General features: G+C 39.8%; 1 protein-coding gene across 2 annotated transcripts in view; it reads right to left on the bottom strand.

Annotated features, from left to right (window-relative positions):
- Window positions 1–19,168, bottom strand: part of LOC146364257 (MICOS complex subunit mic25a-like) — a 74,693-nt gene that overhangs the window by 49,655 nt on the left and 5,870 nt on the right. For both annotated transcript variants that reach the window (XM_084917979.1, XM_084917980.1), the window contains exon 4: window positions 17,885–18,029. In XM_084917979.1, the coding sequence (XP_084774105.1) occupies window positions 17,885–18,029 (145 nt within the window). The remainder of the gene's footprint in view (window positions 1–17,884; window positions 18,030–19,168) is intronic.

Below are 19,168 nucleotides of genomic sequence, written 5' to 3'. Positions count from 1 at the left end.
GGACAGCGTTTGGACACACAGGTGACTCTAAACACCTAGAAAAGCTTTAAGCCAAATCTCTCTTCTTAGATCGCCATTCCCACCACAACAGCAGCATTTCCACAGACTATGAAGAAAGCCACATGCTTTCTCTAGAAACATAAGGGGTTCCATTCTGAACAAGTGGGAGCGAGACCCCTGCCATTCTGTCTGATCTCCTAGATCATCTTTTTTTCAGCTGCTTGCTTTACGCCGGTGTCACCACAGTGGATCATCTGCCTCCGTCTCATGCTATCCCTAGCATTCTTCTGTCACATCAACCCTCTGCATGTCTTCTTTTCCTCACATCCCCTAAGATCTTCCTCTTTCCCTTCTGCCTGGCAGCGCCATATTCAAAATTCTGTGTTCAACATCTTCACCACCCCTCCTATCCAGATGTCCAAACCTTCTCAACCTTGCCTCTCTAAATTTTAACCTCCTATCTTTTTGTTAGTGCTAGCATTTCCAAATTATACCATCAACGCAAGTTCTACTCACTATATATTCATATCACTATTTGATTATATAATGAAATAAGAGAATTTTATGATTGTCATATCAAGATATGTTTCCTTAGTATGAAGCTTGTAGCATCTGGCAAAAGCCATATATGAAGTTTCCACATTACACAAGCTGTATATAATTAGCTAAAGACACTACAACATCACACATGATTTTTAAAGTTCAAAAACCACCAGATGGGTGCATTTGTTACACTGAAAAACTCAATATGTAGAAAAATATAATACCTGCAAACTATCATTGAGATTGACGGGTTGTCACTATCTGAAGTGCCCTGATGCACTAAATCTTACACATCTGGTGCTCCAGGCAAATTAATGCCAATCAATATTTTTAAAGCTCTTGTATCGCAGGTCTCAGATCTCAGTGGCACTGAAAAGCAGCAGCGCCGGCAAGTAACTGAGGTGAAGAGCGTCTACTCGCACACATGCACACGCGTACAGCGGGGGGAAGATTCATCATAATTATCAGGGCTGCTGAACGCCAAATCAAATCAGAGCCAATCGTCTGTGTTTCATAAACAGACCTTAACTGAGGAGAGACAAAGAGCGAGAGGGCTTCTGACGGGAGAGACGCTTCCACTGTCGGGTGAAAGGCTACAGCTGGTGCATGTTAATGCAGGTGAAAAGAGAGACTGAAATTGTTCATGTGTTCATTTTCTATGTTAGACAAGTATCGGTTTGGTGGGGATTAGGTAGAATCAGAAGAGATTTAATTAAAAAAAGAAAGAAAAAAGAAAAAAAGCTGCACTCCTTTCTATCTGTGTCTGTCTGTGTTGGTCCCGTTTTAATTTGCAGTCAGAGACGAGGCTGAAAGTGAATCAGATGACTCCTCTGGTGTCCCTCCAGGGACCTGCAAGTCTATGGTAGATAACAGCCAGCCAAGCGTGGCTTTACACACAACACACCGCAGCACCACACCACGATACGCTTAAAGAGGATGGCTCAAGTATACACACTGGATGTTTATTGAGTCTGTCCATTTTTCTGTTGGGTACCTGACATTGTCCGTTCATGTCTGTTACCCAATGATGCTTTTTTTTCCCCCTACAGACAAAAAGCCACAACTAAATCAGCATCTCCAAGTCTAAATCTTATTTTTGACTGTATTTAGAGCAATATTAAGCACCACACAGCACCTTTGCTTTCAATACTTAGCTCGATCCACCTTTGAACTGGCAACGCGGAAATGCTAAATCAGAGTCACCATAACTTAGTGTTTCCCAACCTTTTGGAGCCACAGCACATATTTCGCATTAGAAAAAAATCACAGCACACCACCAAACAAAAATGTCACAAAAAGCATATTGATCATTTTTCCCCACACACCAGGCATAGCAGAATTGGCTCCGTTTGTCCCCAATATACCATTTTTGCTTTCTTTTAACCACTACTCACGCTAGGGCCGTCATCTGGGTTGGAAGTTTCTCCATGACCCAGGTCAAACTGACTACTTTTTCTTTTCAAATATTAATTTATTGCTATTATGCGCAGCGCTGTCTCATGACTATGTAATTTCTTCTTCGTCTTCTTCTGTTTTACTGGCAGTTGGCAACCCATTTAATTGGAGCAAGATGTTGTACTGCCCTCTAGTGGAAAAGAATGTAATCGTTCTGCCTGTTACTCACGTCGGTCACTTAGAATACCAATCAGGTGAAACTAGATAATCTTCCACGACACACCTGATCATTTGTCACGATGGCACAGTGGTTGGGAAACACGGCCATGACCACACGGTCAAACAGCAGAAAGGTGACACAGGTAGTGCTGTGCTGATGGTCAGAGTGATCGCTAGAAACTTGACAATCAAGGACGATAATGCACGAAATCAATATTAACACCATCTTTAGAGTCATTTAATTTAATCGCTAGCTTAATGTTGGCTTGTCTGCTTATAACTGAAATTAATGTGTCTGGTAAGCGGCTACACTGATCGATCATCATAAAATAAAAGAAAACAGAAAGAGGGTGTTTCTGTCTGATGGGCTGACTAAAATTACAGGTTTAAATAACGGTGTGCTGACAAAGATTCCAGGTATTGCTTCTTTAACTTTTTGTTTCACTGAGCATGTGTGCATCACTGCAAAACTCAGATGTGTCTACAGAAATGAATGACTTAATAACAATCAGTTAAATGTTGCAAACTGAGCCCATACTTTTTATATAATTACCTCTTTAGTAAAGAAGTCAAGTGTGACCTTCTTACCATGAAAACTATGGGCTATGACTATACTGGAAACATTTTAATAAGATGAGTTCGGTATCAAAATAAGGTAAAAAGGAGAGTTTTAAATGTTATCACCTTTTTAAACAGTCACGTATTCCAGATACATTTCCCATGAAACAAGCATTGGTAGAAAATAAGTGTCACAATTTTCCTATTAAAATCATAATTTATCCAATGTAACTGATGTTCAAAGTTAGTTACAGAAGAAATCGTCCTGAAAGAATGCATTACACTGAGCCATGTAGTTCATATGGCTGGCTCCTATACTTATGAGGTCATGTGGGACCAACAGTGCTGGAAAAATAAGCGCTTTTAGTGGTTCCGATGATATCCTTCCATTTATGTGAATGAGGCTCTCTGAGATCATTCAGTATTTTTCAGCTCATGGTGGAAGGGCAGAAATAAGCTCCCTGGTGTTTCCCTTTCTTTCTCTCGCTAGCAGCAGCAGCACCGCAGTTTGTTTTTAGTGAACAGCACTACCTTAAACTACACATTAATCAGTTGTTTAACAAGGGTACAGACTGCCCAGCTTTAAAGCCTTGCTTACACTTTCCGCGTCCCTGAATCTGCTAGGATCCACTTGGGTCCGAGTGACATATATTTTGTCATTTATCAGTGAAAGCAAGGGTCCACGCGGCATCCACATCTGATCGTTTGCTGTGACTGTGCAGACTGGTCCGTGGAGCATTTATATTACAACGCATCAACTATGAATGGGTCCCAAGCAGGAGAATTTAAAGTAGTATGACAGGAATGACTACTCTCATCATGGCCCCAGCCTCGAGTATAATCAAGGCTTGAAAACAACATCACCTAGTTCACTGGGTTGTACAGCAAACACTGAAACTTGGTCAAAATTATTTACCTTAAGACTGTTAGACCATTGAAAGTCCCTAAAAGCACCTTTCTTCCCCCAGCAACAGCAGAAGCTGCAAAGTGCATGAAAATCAAATTCTGTGTTACATCCAAAACTTTGAGCCACAGCAGCATGAGTTTTACTAATTTTAAAAGAAACTGGATTTGTGTTACTGCCATAGTCGCAAAAGAAAATAGAAACTGCTTTTACATGACTCACCAACAACACAAGGCACTCAAATAATAAACCTTTACAAGGTGATTTCAGTCCAACCCATTCAAATGAATGCTATCGCAGTGCATCTGTTCACTGTGTTATGTCGGTTCTTGCTCCAATAAGGTATTGAAGTTACAATCGGCTTATACATCTGAAATCAACAATGAAGGGATTCAAATTGCAGAGACACTCAGTCCATAGCGCGGTAAAATTACAGGGATATTAAGCATTGTGCTTCTAGGATAACAGAAGACACACTCATCACAAAGAACAGTGTTTCTTTTACACTGAACTTGGGTTAGACAGACATTATGTACAGAATAATACATAAATAAATAAATGTAGCTTTAAAGCACCATTAAGATCACAAAAGCCACACTTTTCGCTGCCTGACCAGTTACTTGCATTAAAGAGAAATTTACCACGTCGTCTTACATGTTGCTTTAAATATATTGTCCTGAAGTATTTTTTAAAACTTTCCTAAAAATACCTGGCTGAGAAAAGAAAAGGAGAATGACAGAAATTACTAGACACAAGAGAAAGAGCAAATGCATTAGAAATGTAAGCAAGGGCAGGAAAATAACTTCAGTTATTAACAAGGTGCATAATTGATTACGGCAGTTACTAGCCATGAGCTAAGCAGGAGATTAGCTTACAAATGTATTATCGTATATTCTTCCCTCTCCAGGCACCTTCTGCATATGAATCAATTCAGAGCACAGCTGGAGGTGTCAAGCATCTACTTAGAAGCTAGAGACAGCAGGAAAAAAAATGTGAGACAGAAAACCTGAGCGGGAGTAAGAGAGGGAAGGTAGAGCTGGAAATGATGAGGGGAAAAACAGAAGACAGGTCTAACAGATAACAAGTATGAAACAAAAAAATGACAAGAATACCGTTACAAAAATCACAGCAACAATGAGCGAGCTCGCAGATCAAGAGAAGGAAAAACATCCGACAGTGTAACTGAAATCTAGCAGGGATGCCTAAACAGTTCCCATTGTTGAAATGCAGTTTGACTCGTTAGCTTGAAACCCTTTTTTCCCCCTTTTTGAGAAATAAGTGACAAAGACAGTTTTAAAGGTTCAACAGTAGCTCCATGAGGCTGAAACATGCACGGCAAATAGACTACAGAAGTCGAGCCTAATAAACAACAGAAACAACCAAGCCACTAACAAGCAGATGCCGCCAACTCCACAGGCAAACATCCTCGCCACTGTCCGTTCTGATCAGTGACAAAAAGCTTAAACTAAAAGCTTTATTTATACCGAGGGGCCTGCAACCTTTACTATCAAATAAGCCACGTTTGGGCAACTTTTAATGGAAAATTGAGCCATAAAATATTTTTCGACTTTATAATGAAGATGACGCAATAAGCATACATTACTAATGATTTATGATTATTTGATACTTTCAGTGTTGCATTACAACTAGAATCATGCTCTGTCATGGTCTGGAGCTGTATTTCAGTCAGTGGTGCTGGGGATCAAAATTGATAGCATTAAGAACACATAAACCTAGTGGGAGATTCTGAATCACCGCGCAGCAACATCTGGGAAGCGTCTGATTGGGAACGGCTTCATTTTCTAGCTTCGCAATGGTCCCAAACACACTGCCAGTGCACTAAAGCCATACATGGATAAAAACAAACGATGGAACACTATCAGTCACAGACGGGCCTTCCCAGAGCTCGGACATCAGCATCACTGATGCAGTGTTACATCATCTCGACAGAGCTCTGAACAAAAGGCAGCCAAAGAAGAGCTTTCAATGTCCTTCAAGAAGCCTGAAGAACTACTTAAGACTACTTAAAGCAATCAGAAGAAAGCTAAGAGAGTTCAGGCTGAGCTGAAGAAAAGAGATGGTCAATATTGAATTGCAAACTCATTAAAATGGTTTCTGGCTTGTATACTACATTTTCATCTATGTTTTACTTTCATTGTTCTTTTCCCAAGCAAAATATAAAGAAATAACAGGTGATTACGTTAAAGACTGTTTTTTTGTTTTGTTTTTTCCCCAACAAGCAAACAACTCAGAAATGAAGACAACAAAGTTGTTAGCAAGATTTAACCTATTCTGAAACACAGAGTCCACAAAGCTACGAAGGCCACTTTGGATCCTGCCTGTGCTTATTCAAATGAATCAAATTTAAAACAGCGTACTTTAACAACCAAAACATGTCAGCTAAAAGATTTTAAGAAAATACAACATCAACTCATACAAAGGTGAAAAAGAAAAACCCAGAATACTATGATTTAGGAATGTCATAAACCCACATTTTCCGCTTCTGTTAACAGTCCATAAATGTTTGGGAACTGAGGAAACCAGTTGCTGGACTAAATGAGGTAAGTTGTGTAAAGTGCTTTGAGTGCTCAGATAGAGTAGGAAAGTGCTATTTAAGAACCTGTCCATTTACCATTTTCTAGAACCAAAGGTTAGTGGAGCCAAAGGGTCAAACTGCCTGGATTAAACCTAAATAACTGCAAGAATGTGTCACTTCCTGCTTCCCTTCAACTCAGCGTTCATTTGGTGTGAAGAGGTTAAAGCCACAGGGTGAGTCGGCCGGTGGTGAGACTGTGTTGTGTCCTGGGTAAACTCCTGACTTGTTCCATCGCCACTGAGGACCACGACAAAAACTGCTGTTTGATCAGAATGACCAAAGTTAAATCAGGCAAAAGTTTCTGTATTTTGTATTGGTGGTGTTGTGTAACACTGTGAGAGTTGGGTCTCATTTTATGATTGTCAAAGAACAAAAAAAAAAGAAAAAGGAAAAGACACATTTTAATATTTGAAACAGCTCTTCCCTACATCAGTCGTACCAGTTTTGAGGTTAAGCTGTAGGGACAACAGATGGTGGCTGGTTGAGCTGTTAGTCAGTGTGTCTCTCACAGTGATATCAACTATTGTGGGCCAACTCCCTGATCCAATACAGAAGGAAAAACAAGAAGAGAGCCTCAGTGCCCCAGTGTTAACAGTGCAATGGATCATCAACGCACCACATGGGCAAGGCGCACTAATGTTTGGGCTTGTAAGTATGTCTGGGACAGACACGTATAAATACACACTCACACATCTCCATCTTCCCCCGTGGGCAGCGTGTGTGTTGGGTTGCCATCTGATAGCGTCAGCAGTCTGTTCTCCCTCTTTCTCCCCCTCTCTTTATTTACTCCACTGCGTTTATTTAACACATAGCTCCCAGCGAGGCAATAAATTAGCACTCAATAATAATCTGACTGATAATTACAGCCAGCCAACTACACAGAAGAAAGAGTGGGACAAACGGGCCACTGGCCCTTCTCCTCCTCCTCTCTTTCATCTATAGTTACTGTTTTCATGCAGACTGCTTTTTATTTATTTATTTTTTTCTGTCTGACACTTAATCTTTAATGTTTTTGTTATCACACAGTCTGTGTAAGTTCAACATATCTGGCTTCATGAAGGCAGCTTCCAACTTACTAAGTTAGCCAACACTTGCTTCCACACAGTCGCACGATTATATGGTGCTGGAGAGGAAAACCACTATGAACGTGTGAGTACTTTAAGCACTTTCTTTAAGACTAATATATTAATACATTTTAGCCAGTCTGAAGGCAGGAAAGAAAGCTAGCAACAATGGCGAAGTCTGCAGCACAAGTTACTATAGCGATGTAAGAAGTGAACTGTTCTCAGTAACCCTGCATTTATGTGGATAACCTTAAATGATGCAATCAGGCCTCTGGTATCATGATTGTGTAGATAGCTAGTTATTAAAAGATCAACTTTTACATTTGGAGTGCCTAAAAGATACTAGCCTTGTTTGGGGAAAATCACAAACATAAAAAAGCCCCAAAATTTAGCAGTGAATGGTATAAATGAAAATCCTACGTTTTACTAAAAAGAACAAGCTTTGTACTGAAGGAGTAACTAGAAAAGTTTGGTGACTTTTTCAGAATACTCAATAAAAAAAAATAAGAGTTTACTGTAAAACATGCGGTTGGTTTGTTTTGGGGTGTTTTTTGTTTGCTTGCTTGTTTGTTTGGTTTTTTTTATCCTTTTTTATTCTTGAACTGCGTGTCCTTTTATTTTTTCCCTGGAGGGGACTTTTTCTTTTGAGGATGTGGATCGCTACATATTGAATATGATGAACAGAGTGTTGTTTGGTTTGGTTTTTGTTCAGGCATTTTCTTTTTCTCTTTGTCTGCCAGCTGTTTTGTCATTGTTGGGAAAATGTGCTACATATGCTACAAGATACCCTATTCTCTAAAAGAAAAAAAGACAAACATATTGACAAATTTCAGCATTTAAAACAACAGCCTAAGGACATGAGAAGCAGAAGATGATGGATGGATGGAAACTAAAGTAGGAAAGATTTGAATATTTACTTCTTTTTTTTTTTTTTTATTGTAATAACTGAGATTACCTGAAGAACTCCTCAAACGTCCCGTCTGTCTGCCTTCTCATTTGGCTTTCTGCCTCACCATCTCACTCTGCATTTAGGGGAAGGTAGCTTTTGAGCGCACTGTCAGTCTAATAGCTTTACATGCAGAACCATTTCAGTCACTGCAGATGACAATTACTGATACAACCTGCAGGCTTATCTGTACCCGAGCCTCCACAACCTCCTTCTCCTCCTATATTCAGTCCGTCACTCACCTCTCTTCACACCATTTCCTTCAGCAGCACACATCCCTTCTCCCTACTTCCTAAGCACCCTCTCCTCCTCCTCCTCCTCTCTCTTTACTGGTCATTCGCTACATCTTCTCTTTGCCCCCCTTGCTTTAGCTTCATTACCGTTTACATTTTTTCCTCTTTTTCCTCTCCTTTGTCGTCTTTTTCTTCCCAAACACTGGGTCAAGGTTGGCGATTATTTGTGAGTAACGTTTTACGGCAAAGTCCAAAACGTTAAAGCACTTCAGATTCGGTCCATTCTAAATGCATCTGAATCATCATGAGCGAATAGCAGAGCATGAAAACAGATGGTACAGCCCCCAAATAGCCCTGATCTTAAAATCATGGCGTAAGTCTGAGATTACTTGAAGATAACTGAGACGAATAAATCCACATGAGAACTGTGACAAATTCTGAAAAATGTTTTTGGAACAAACTTCTTGAAGCTGTGCCAATGAAACTAGGAGAGTTGGTGCTGCACTTCTTTGAAAATAACTGAAAATTATTTGGGAATAGTTTTCAGAGTACGGGAAGTTCTGCACAGCATGCATGTCTGAGCACATCTTTGTTAATAAATTATTTTCCAACTTATACACCAAGGCAGGATTACAGCTTTTCATAATAAGAGCAATAATGTTAAAATAGATCAAAGGCTACTAAACCACTGAAAACGGAGGAAAAAGCCTGCGCACTTAGCAACTCATTTATCCTTTTTTCATTCAACTAAATGGCATAATAGCAGCATGTTACCATATGTCTGACTAAATAAGCAGTCAGAGGAGCACACGATAAAACATCAAGCAATTCACTCATATGTAGTGCTATAATGAAGCATGTCCCATCTGCCTCAGTCTGCCTCACTCCTCTATGTATGTGTGTGTGAGTGTGAGCATAAACACAGCTGTTTCTCTCATACTGATAAGCAAAGTCTGAATGAGTTTCCTGAGTGTGTAACAGAGAGACATTGCTGTCACCCCATCAGCATCAGAGTTTCCAACTGATTATATGGTTTTAGGTATAAACAAGTGAGGCTGGTTTGTCCAATCAGAGAAAACATCTGGTTCATTCCGGCAGTCTGACAAACACACCGGCAGGTAGGGAAAAAAAACTAAACAAAAAATAAAAACAACAACAACGTGATGAAATCAATCGCTAGCACCTAGGCGCGACATCTGACCAAGTCTTTGCTAGAACTTCACAGTAATAGAGGAGCGCTCCTGAAATGAGACAGCTCAAGAAACAGCAAAATGCTGTGTAATATTGTGTAAGCTCATTCCAAGAGACCAATGTAGGCATTAAACAGAGGATCCTCTGGGTCCTGTGGGTTGCTGGTGTGAGATCTCCATGGACTGAGCATGTTGTGGATACTCTACCAGATTTGGAGATTGTGGGAGTGTGTTGGGCTGCTGACTCATTTTAGTCTCTGCGTTAATCTACACTAAACATGATGACAACATCTGTTTCTTCATCGGCTATATTCTCCAATGCTTTCAACAGATAGTTGTCATTTATGCTGATCTCCCATTTGGTCCTAAAAATTTGCCAACTGCAGCTGAAAAGGGGGACATGAGCGATGGGAGTAAACAGAGACATTACATTTAGGAACATTTAGTGTGAGCGCTCAAACCCACAGACCCTAAAAGTTATAGCAGAGAAAAACTTGGATTTGTTGCTCATCATTAAACCAAATTCAGGATCATAGAAAAATTAACTAGAATTAGTGTGTTTATATGCATCTCCTAATCAAAGTACTTTAAGAAGTGCAAGACGTAGCAAATACAGCATCAACTTTGGTATCTTACAAAATGTACAATATAGTCAGTGTCTCCTTATTTTAAAAACTTATGCATTTAAAACTGGCCAGAAAAACTTACAGATACCAACATAGTATCATCTTATTTTTAACTACTCGATATTTGTGTAATGCTTTGTGATATTAGTCTATAAATTATTCAGTTATGGCTAAAAAGATCATAGAAACCCTTTTTAAGGCTAAAATGGGTTTTGTGAAGCAAAGCTCTCTCATCTTTGACCACCAAACTTAAAATCAAGCCTTCTTTTAGTCCAAACAAACAACTCCTCAGCAACGCTTCCAGCGTTAACTGGCATGGTATCAAAACAACTCTCTTTAAGTCACTGAATTCAACGGGGTTACTCTGGTTTAAACTTGAAGCTTAAAGTTTTTAAACCCAAGCATCGCAGAGCATAGATTCTCAACTTTGAAAGATGCATTTGAAGATTTCTTTTCTTTTGAGTATTTAAACATTCTGAAGTTTTTAAAGCTTGCACCACATGCAGACTGAAGTTAATGATACCCTGGCTATTCTACTACCATAATAATTAAATCACTGGAGTAAGGCTATAAAATTGGGTTATCCTTCATTATTTTAAAGCACTAAAACCTGACCTTACTCAAAATAAAGAGCACTACCCCGCCAGATGAATATCAGAAGAAATGGATTCAAATATTTTCTACGGTGGCCCTGAGAGGTCAAATGCACTACAACTTAAGAGAGCGCTGCAAAAGCGTAAAAGTGCACGCAACACATGGAAGATGAATAAAAGAAAAGGAAAGGAAACTAGAGTGTTTTGGGGACACAATAACGTGACGGAACAGCTACGGAAGTGACAGAAACCAAAAGATTTGAAGGACTGCACGGAAACACTCAAAACAGACAGAGGATTTATCAGTGCTGTGAGGGCGAAAAGGATGTAAAGGAATGTGCGTTTAATCGCATATTTAAGATGTACCGTTTATGGTTTACAACACTGATACATGTCTGCTATTAGCCGTTTACTGTTAGCTTACTTCTACAGCTTTTCGGTCTTGTTGCTATCTCCTAAAAAACACTACAGCTGTGTTTTGCAGGTTTTGTTTTTTTCTTGTGAGGTTTTGTGGCTTTGTTTTCTATTTTTGTTGTGTTGTATTAAACTTTTGCAGCAAATTTCTGTTTGCTAGTGTGTTCTTAAATTGCACTGCATTTGACCTCTCAGGGCCTCTGCACTTTTCTTTCATATAAAATATGACTTTTATTAAAGCAAAAATGCCTGGCAGTGCCACATCACACAGGAAAAGCCAGATATCTGTGTGTTAGTCAGTTGTAGATACACACAATTCAAACCACACTGACAAAAAAAAGTTGTGCACTGATATTGCAGTAACTGTTCAGAATAGCATGGAAAAAAGCTAAAGGTGGGAAAATAGTAACACGCCACAGTCAGTATTAATGAGGAGTCCAACACAGTGTGCACGGTGTTGTTTTGATTCGGAGGTTGTAATGCTGCACTTGGATTTTTTTGTTTTTTTAATGACATATACTAAGAAATTATAATGAAAGATGTTTAGTACACATGGGTACAAGAGCTCATTCGATTATCATTATATATGTTTTTGTCCTAAAAACAAAAACCAAACAAAAAATAATAATTTACTTTTAAACTTTAATTGAAATATAATTTAACCCTTTTTTACATGCAATTTGATGGCTCAAATTTAATGTGTCATCAAAATAAGCACTTCAACAACTGGGGGAAGAAACCAAACATCAAAAACAAAAAACAAAACTCACAAGTATTAAATATGAAGAATGCAAACCTCACTCAGTGACCTGGTGCAAATCTGAGTAAGGATAATTGCTTTCTTTGTAAAGATCCAGGAACATCCCTGCAGCACGTGAGTCAAAGAACATCAACAGCTCTTGATATATATGATAGCTTCCTTAAAGACTAAATGAATATGAACATTACAATGAAAAGTGCCCTGGCGCTGTACCACAGGCAATTCTGACAGTAAAAATAATGGCAGACAATAGGACATGTACAAGGAGGGCACACACAGATTCCATTAGTGTTGGGGGAGCAGGTGGAATAGCATTTGTGACTGGCTTTTCTGGTGACAGAATTTCAAATTTATCTAGTTTTTGTGCATGATGTGCACAGGGACAAAGCAGCAGGCAAAATAAGACAGACAGGCCAACATATGAAATATGGCATATGGTTTTGTTGCCATCTAGTGTCGACTGGAGGAAGTGATTCAAACTGAGTACACCCAGAGTGCATCTAACCAGCTAATACATGGACATTTCCGAGAACAACGCAGTAGTATCTCATTCTGGTAAATGTCCACATCTATGAATTAGATGTGTGCACATTTATATAACACAGGCTTTATGTTAATAATACGTAATGTCTCTTAATATTATGTAATCAGGCTTTATTTTGCTTTTATGTCTGAGCTAAAAGAAAATCAAAGCCTGAGAACATCTCCTCATGATGTAAAGATTGCTCGAGTGCCCATTAATTCTCTTCTGTGAAGCCCTGAGGATTTTTTTTTTTTTTTTTTTAAACTGGACAGCTAGCCAATGATACCTGATGATGATGAATAGGACATTTTTCCCTCTCAAACAGAGGTTCCTGAATAAACAGAAGCCTTAAATAGTTTTAAAAGTGTTATACTGACATGAAAAATTCCCTGCATAATACCCTTTAACCACCTTACATGTTCCCTGTCACATTAAGTCCAAGTAAGATGCAACTGACTCACCTGTGCTTAAAAGGCACGTTTGAAGAATGAGAAAAACAAGGCTGGCATTTTATATTAGCCCAAGCTCAGTCAGAGGAAGTTAAAGGGCAGCTAATAAAATAGTCTTCCTAATTGTTCTGTGAGAACACAGAGGCAGAGAGAGAAATTTACCATATGGTAATGTGACTTATAACCTTTTTTTTTTTTTTTTTTTTTTTTTTAAAGGGGGGGTGGGCCTTTGAAGACACACCAAAAGGCCATTAATACAATATAAAAAGAGAAAATCCCTTTTAGCTCTTTAGTTCAACTTGCTTCTATTCTTTCTATTCTCCCGTTCTCCCCCCCCCCCCCCCTCACTTATTCTGAAATTAATCTGCAGAAGATTTGCTATTAACAAAGACTATTCACACAGTGTGGCACAGTGGGTGAGAGCCTTGGCTTGAAAGATGAGGAAAGGGCCAGAGGAACAGAAGGATCAGGCAGTGCGCTAGGAAGAGCACAAAAGACAGGAGGAAATGAGCGAGGGAGTGAAAGGCACCGGAAAAGAAAGAAGCAGTTAAAGAACAGACGCCACACATCGCTGTCCGGCTCTTTCTTGACATGTGACTCAGTGCTGCGACCACGCGCGAGGACAGCGGGCACTGAGTCACCTGTAGCAACCTTCTCTGCCCACTCCTCACACCTTTGTTCCGACACTGAAGGATAAACCGCGACTCCGTCCATTCGGCACACATTTGCACAGCTCCTCTCTCCTCCTATTCCTCCGCTTTCTAACAATTCTGCAGGTCACCTGCTGCGTCTTCTTTCTGGATCATCATCATGATGATCATCATAAACATTAGTTAAACTAGTTAAACTTAGTGGTGCTAAGCCTTACAGCTGCAATAGCCTTACATCTAAATCTCCTTTATTTCAACTTCCACAGGAAGCATTTACTCAGCTGTTGTTTTTTTTTTTTTTTTAAACTCTCCCTGCACGTATCCCTCCCCTCTGTATGCAGTGCTGAGGCATCTGTCATTTTCATTCTTGCTCCTATCATTCCTTTCTTTCCGTCTTTGTTCTCCTCCTCGTCCTTCTCCGTCAGATTTCATATTTTCTCTCAACCCCTGCCACCCCTCATCCCTCCTTGTGTAACATCTCCTGATTGTGCGAAATATTTATTCATCTTGTAACCCGCTTTTAAAATCACACCCTCCTTCTGCAATTCATCCTCCCTATGCGACAAAGAAGCGTTACAAATAGTCCCTCCTTCCTTCTCGTTGACCCATTGTTGCGCTTCCATTCCACTTCCTTGTGGATCCTTCACGAAATGTTCAATCGCTTGTAAAGGGCTCCTTTTTCGTTCCCTTCTCCTCAGTTCTATTCGGCAGGAAATGCGTGTCATCTTCTCTTTCACTCCCATTCATTCCCGGCTCCTCTTCATTCTTCATCCTAACCCTTCACAAAATGTTCCGTCACTTCTTTTTCATCCTCACATCCTTCTTGCTCCCAATTACTTAGTAAATGCTTAATCAGCTGTCAGCTCCCATTTTGAATCGTCTCATATGTTCAGTCTCCCTCATCCATTTATTTTCCCTTTTCAGGAAATATTGCATAACTGTCACAGCTTTAAACTTTTCCTTGCATAATTAATATGGCTCCCTGCCAAATGTACATTGGTTCTGACCATGGGTGCCAGATAACTTTGCTGCCAGCTATGTAATCCATCTAAATTCAAAAGTTATTTAGATTTTTATCACTAAAAATAACAAAATATTCACTTTTATTATTATGTTTTTAACTTGTAAACACTCGTCCATGCGTCCATCTACACTGTGTACATGTCATGTCTGATGTAATTAGCCTGTTCTGGGTCCTAATGCTCTTTCGGTTCCCAAAAGCAAAAAAGCAGAGATGCCACTGAGATTTAAAAATGATCTAAATCCTTTACACCTAAAAGAATTTGGTAATCACAGCTACAATGTGAGCACAGGTTTTGGTATTACAATGGTAGGAAGAAATAGGACCTTTCATTGGCTTAAATCCTGTTTTAATCAACCACCTAACCTACACGGTGAAATGTCACTTTTAAAGTTTACCCCAAATCCCATTTTTTCCTCCACTGATTTATCGGAAAAAACAGTGAACATCCAAGGTATCGGTACATGTGCTCTATGCCATGTACCAGTTTTCCTAGTAAAACATAATCCATATTGATTATGAAAGATGGTCACAGATAGGACATTCCCTTAGACTGTGGCTCCTGGTTGAAAGTAAAATCGATTTGGTTTTAAATTTAAAACATTTTTAATAAAGCTTAAACATAGGGTGGTCCTTAGATTTCAAACACACTGCAGCTTAAGAAAACACCAACAAATAGAAAAAGCAACACTTTACTATTAATATTAGCTGTTTACTGTTAGCTTGTCCGTCACATTGTTGTCTTCCCAAAAACACTGCCGTTGGGTTTTTGTGAGTTTGTGGAATTTTTTCTGTTTCCATTGTATTTTCCTTGTGTTTTGTGTGCTTTTGCAGCACTACAGCATTTGTCTTTTTCAAGTTGCAGTGCATTTGAACTCTCAGGACAGTTTTGTAAATGTGCTATTCAGCCCTGAAATATTTCACATGGCCATCTCCAGTAATTTGGGGCTCAGAAAAATAAAATACTGCAACTTAAATGAGCAATTTTAGTGAAAATTTAGCAAAGTATTGCTGATCCACATAAAAAGTACCGGTATATTTTAAATGCTGAACAGGTACTAAACCTGCATGTCTTTGAATACATACCTCTATTTTCTTTTTTTATGACCTTTTATTGAGATTCTCCAAGAGGTTGGAGATTCACAGAAACCACTCAATTATGGGAAATTTGCTATATTATAATAAATAAATCTGCTGGCTGGAGGTGATTAATGGATACAAAAGTTTAGGCGAACTGTTCATACAGTATGCACTAGATATACTCTGTGCCATGTCTGTATTACTGTGATACAAAATATCACATTCTAATAAATGACCAAAAAAAAAAAAAAAAAAAACTACCCATGCAAGGGTGCACAGGACAAAGAACTGTGGAAGATGAGTGATCATGCTCTCTGACTCCAGAACAGCAAAAAAAAAAAAAAAAAAAAAAATCAAATTTGAGTAAAGAATGTGAGCAAGTCTGCCCACACTTCGTATGCATGTGCATATAGGTTTTCATAGCACAGAAACAGTAATTACAAGCAGCCCTCAGCATCAGGAGGTCCAGTCCTGCTCAAGCGGTCATTCTGCTCAGCGCATCCCTCCAGCAGCTTTCTATTAGCAGTGGGAGTATGTTGGAGTGGAGATAAGACAGGCGCTACAGCGATGGGGGGAGGGGGTGTAATAGGAGGGGAAGGGGGAGGAAGAGTTGTATGAAACAGGCACCGGCTGATGTGTACAACAAGAGCCCCCCCCCTCAACCCTCCCCGCCCACGACTACACGGGCATCTCCACACCACTCCTATCTCCAGCTCCAGGAAACTCTCAGGGTGCAATTTACCGCTTGCACTACGCTGATAATACTGTCTCCCGGGCAGGAAGGAGAGAGTGATGGGCTGGGATAGAAAAGGAGAGAAAGACAGAGTGAGATAGGGGGTGAGGGCAGGAAAGAAGAAAGAGAAATGAGGGAGGGAGAACATGGGAAAGAGGAGTAGATAGGAAAAAGAACAGGGATGTAATAGGTGAGAAGGGGAGGATAAAAAGGAGGACGAGGAGGAGGCAGGGGGAGTATCATCATGGAAATTGCAAATTCAATCTCAAGAGCCAATTTGCGTCCGTATGAATACTCCGATTTAACCACAGACAAACTCATCAGACTGAGTCACATCTTGACACCACGTCAAACCTATCTCCTCCCACTCAGAGTAATCCGCTTTTACACAACTTTATCAACAAACTCGTGCAACACCTGACTTCTTCAGTGAACAGAGATAGGCTGACTGCTGACTAAAACTTTAAAGAACTGTACACAGGCAGCAACAGCTCCCTCAATGGGTCACTGGCAGATACTGCAGGGGGAAGCAACATATCCCTCATTCACATCATAACCATATTAACAAAAATGATGCACAAAGTTTCTGTAAACATAGAGCGGCAGTCGAAGGAGAGGCAAGGCGTGTTAGGTGTAACAAGAAAAACTAGAAGAGGCAATTAGTTAAGCTGGAGTACAGAGTTGTTATTGTTTAAGTATATACAGCAAATGGTCAGCAATGCCTAGAGGGTCATCTCAGGTTGCATTAGGTCATACATAACCCATAAGGTTAGCTGTAGGAGTATAGTTTTTTATTTTATGCAAAAAATACTTTTTGATTTTCATAACTTTGGATGTGATGGCAATTTTTAATTGGATTAAATCTGAATCTCCTACCACTTTGCAAATCCCTCTTGTCTTGCTTTAGACTCCCAAAACTTTGGTACTGACCGACTACCAGAGAAATCTGTATTAACCCTTGCAGAGAAATTACTTCCTACAGGGTCCTGCCTAGTGCAGTGTGACTGACTAAAGCAGGGGTCCCCAAACCCAGTCCGCAGGGCCGGTGCCCCTGCAGGTTTTAGATCTCACCCTGGGTCAACACACCTGAATCACATGATTAGTTCATTACCAGGCCTCTGGAGAACTTCAAGACATGCTGAGAAGGTAATTTATCCATTTAAATCAGCTGTGATGGATAAAGGACACATCTGAAACCTGCGGGGACACCGGCCCTCGTGGACTGGGATTGGGGACCCCTGGACTAAAGTGTTTTAAATATGAACTTACTTCACTCTTATTTAAACTATCAGTAGCAGCTCAACACGACACATGAAGGAAACAAGAGATTTAAACTTTAATAGAAAACATGTCTGACGCATGCATGGGTGTGTGGGTGTGTATATACCAACTGTTTGGTCCTCTCAGCTTCCAGCCGTGTTTGTTGTCTTTCCCGGCTCGTGGCTTTGGCCATCTCTTCCTTTGCCGCCTCCATTTCTCGCTGTGCCATCTTGGCCCACTCTTCCTTCAGTAACTTCTGTTGGTGTTCATACCTTAAACCATACATATAATGAATATTGCTTACATTAATGGCAAACTGACACATTAAAGTATGTAAGATGGATTACAGGTAATCCTCATGACACTTTAAAAGACCAAATGTTTTTTGTTTGTTTGGGGTTTTTTCTTTTTTAAGTCTTTATTTTTAATGCAACATAATCTGAAATGAGTGACTGAGCCCATAAAGTCATCGGGAAAGTGTCTACAGAGGTCACAGCTCAGGACCTTTTTCCCATAGCCTTCTATAGAGATTGAAAATGTGACGTCATTCAGGGGTAAAACCGCAAAGGATTCTGGGAACTTGTGGTAAGCGGTACTAGCGCACGCAGGCTTTCAATTGAAATTACATTACACAGCGATAAAAAGAAACACAAAAAATGGCAAGAAGCTGTAGTATTATTAACTGCAATAGCCGGTCGCATGACAGCCACGGGAAGCCGATGGGTAAAGAGATCAGTTGTTATCGGATTACGTCGTTGAAGAGAAATTGTTCAAGTCATGTTTCCGAAGTAGCAAAGAGGCGACAGATGGCCTGGATTGCAGCCATTCGAAGACCAAATATAACGTCCCAGAACACTCCAGCTCACGTTAGTCTGCTCCAAGCATTCCCACAAAGGTCAGTGTTTTGTAGTAGTTAATACGTCATTTTTCATAACATAATTGGTGATATAGGTTACAAGCAAGTCTGGCGCTGAACAGAAATGGTCGCGCCATGCTCCTTTGTTTATTGTGCATAAATAATGAATTGTCCTGACACAATATTGCGTTTTGCTTCTGTTATTACCATGGTACATTGACAAAAACATATACTTTTATTCACAGGATAAAACAGGTTTTTTTCGTATCACTAATTGCCCAGTACGATTACAGCATACAATATTATTGTCACTGCTACATTTCTGTAATGCAAACCAGAAATTATTTCCACTACTAATTAATTACCGTTGAGCTTAAAGGTCCTATTAATAAACGGTTAACGAATGTGTATTTATGAAGACGATTTGTGAGACTGGTAAACTTACGTTTGTTCGTACGATGGTCTTTCGTTCTACACGGTGCATTTCAAGGTCCTGTACCCATCCGTCGGTAAACTGTACCTGGGCTTGTTGCAGTGACCTGAAGTTACTAAAAA

The sequence above is a fragment of the Perissodus microlepis genome, chromosome 20 (assembly GCF_051167445.1).
Source record: "Perissodus microlepis isolate ML-2025 ecotype Zambia chromosome 20, ASM5116744v1, whole genome shotgun sequence".
In the NCBI taxonomy this organism is placed as follows: Eukaryota; Metazoa; Chordata; class Actinopteri; order Cichliformes; family Cichlidae; genus Perissodus; species Perissodus microlepis.
Note: the sequence above shows the minus strand (reverse complement) of the source record. Positions and strands in the feature narration are given on the sequence as shown.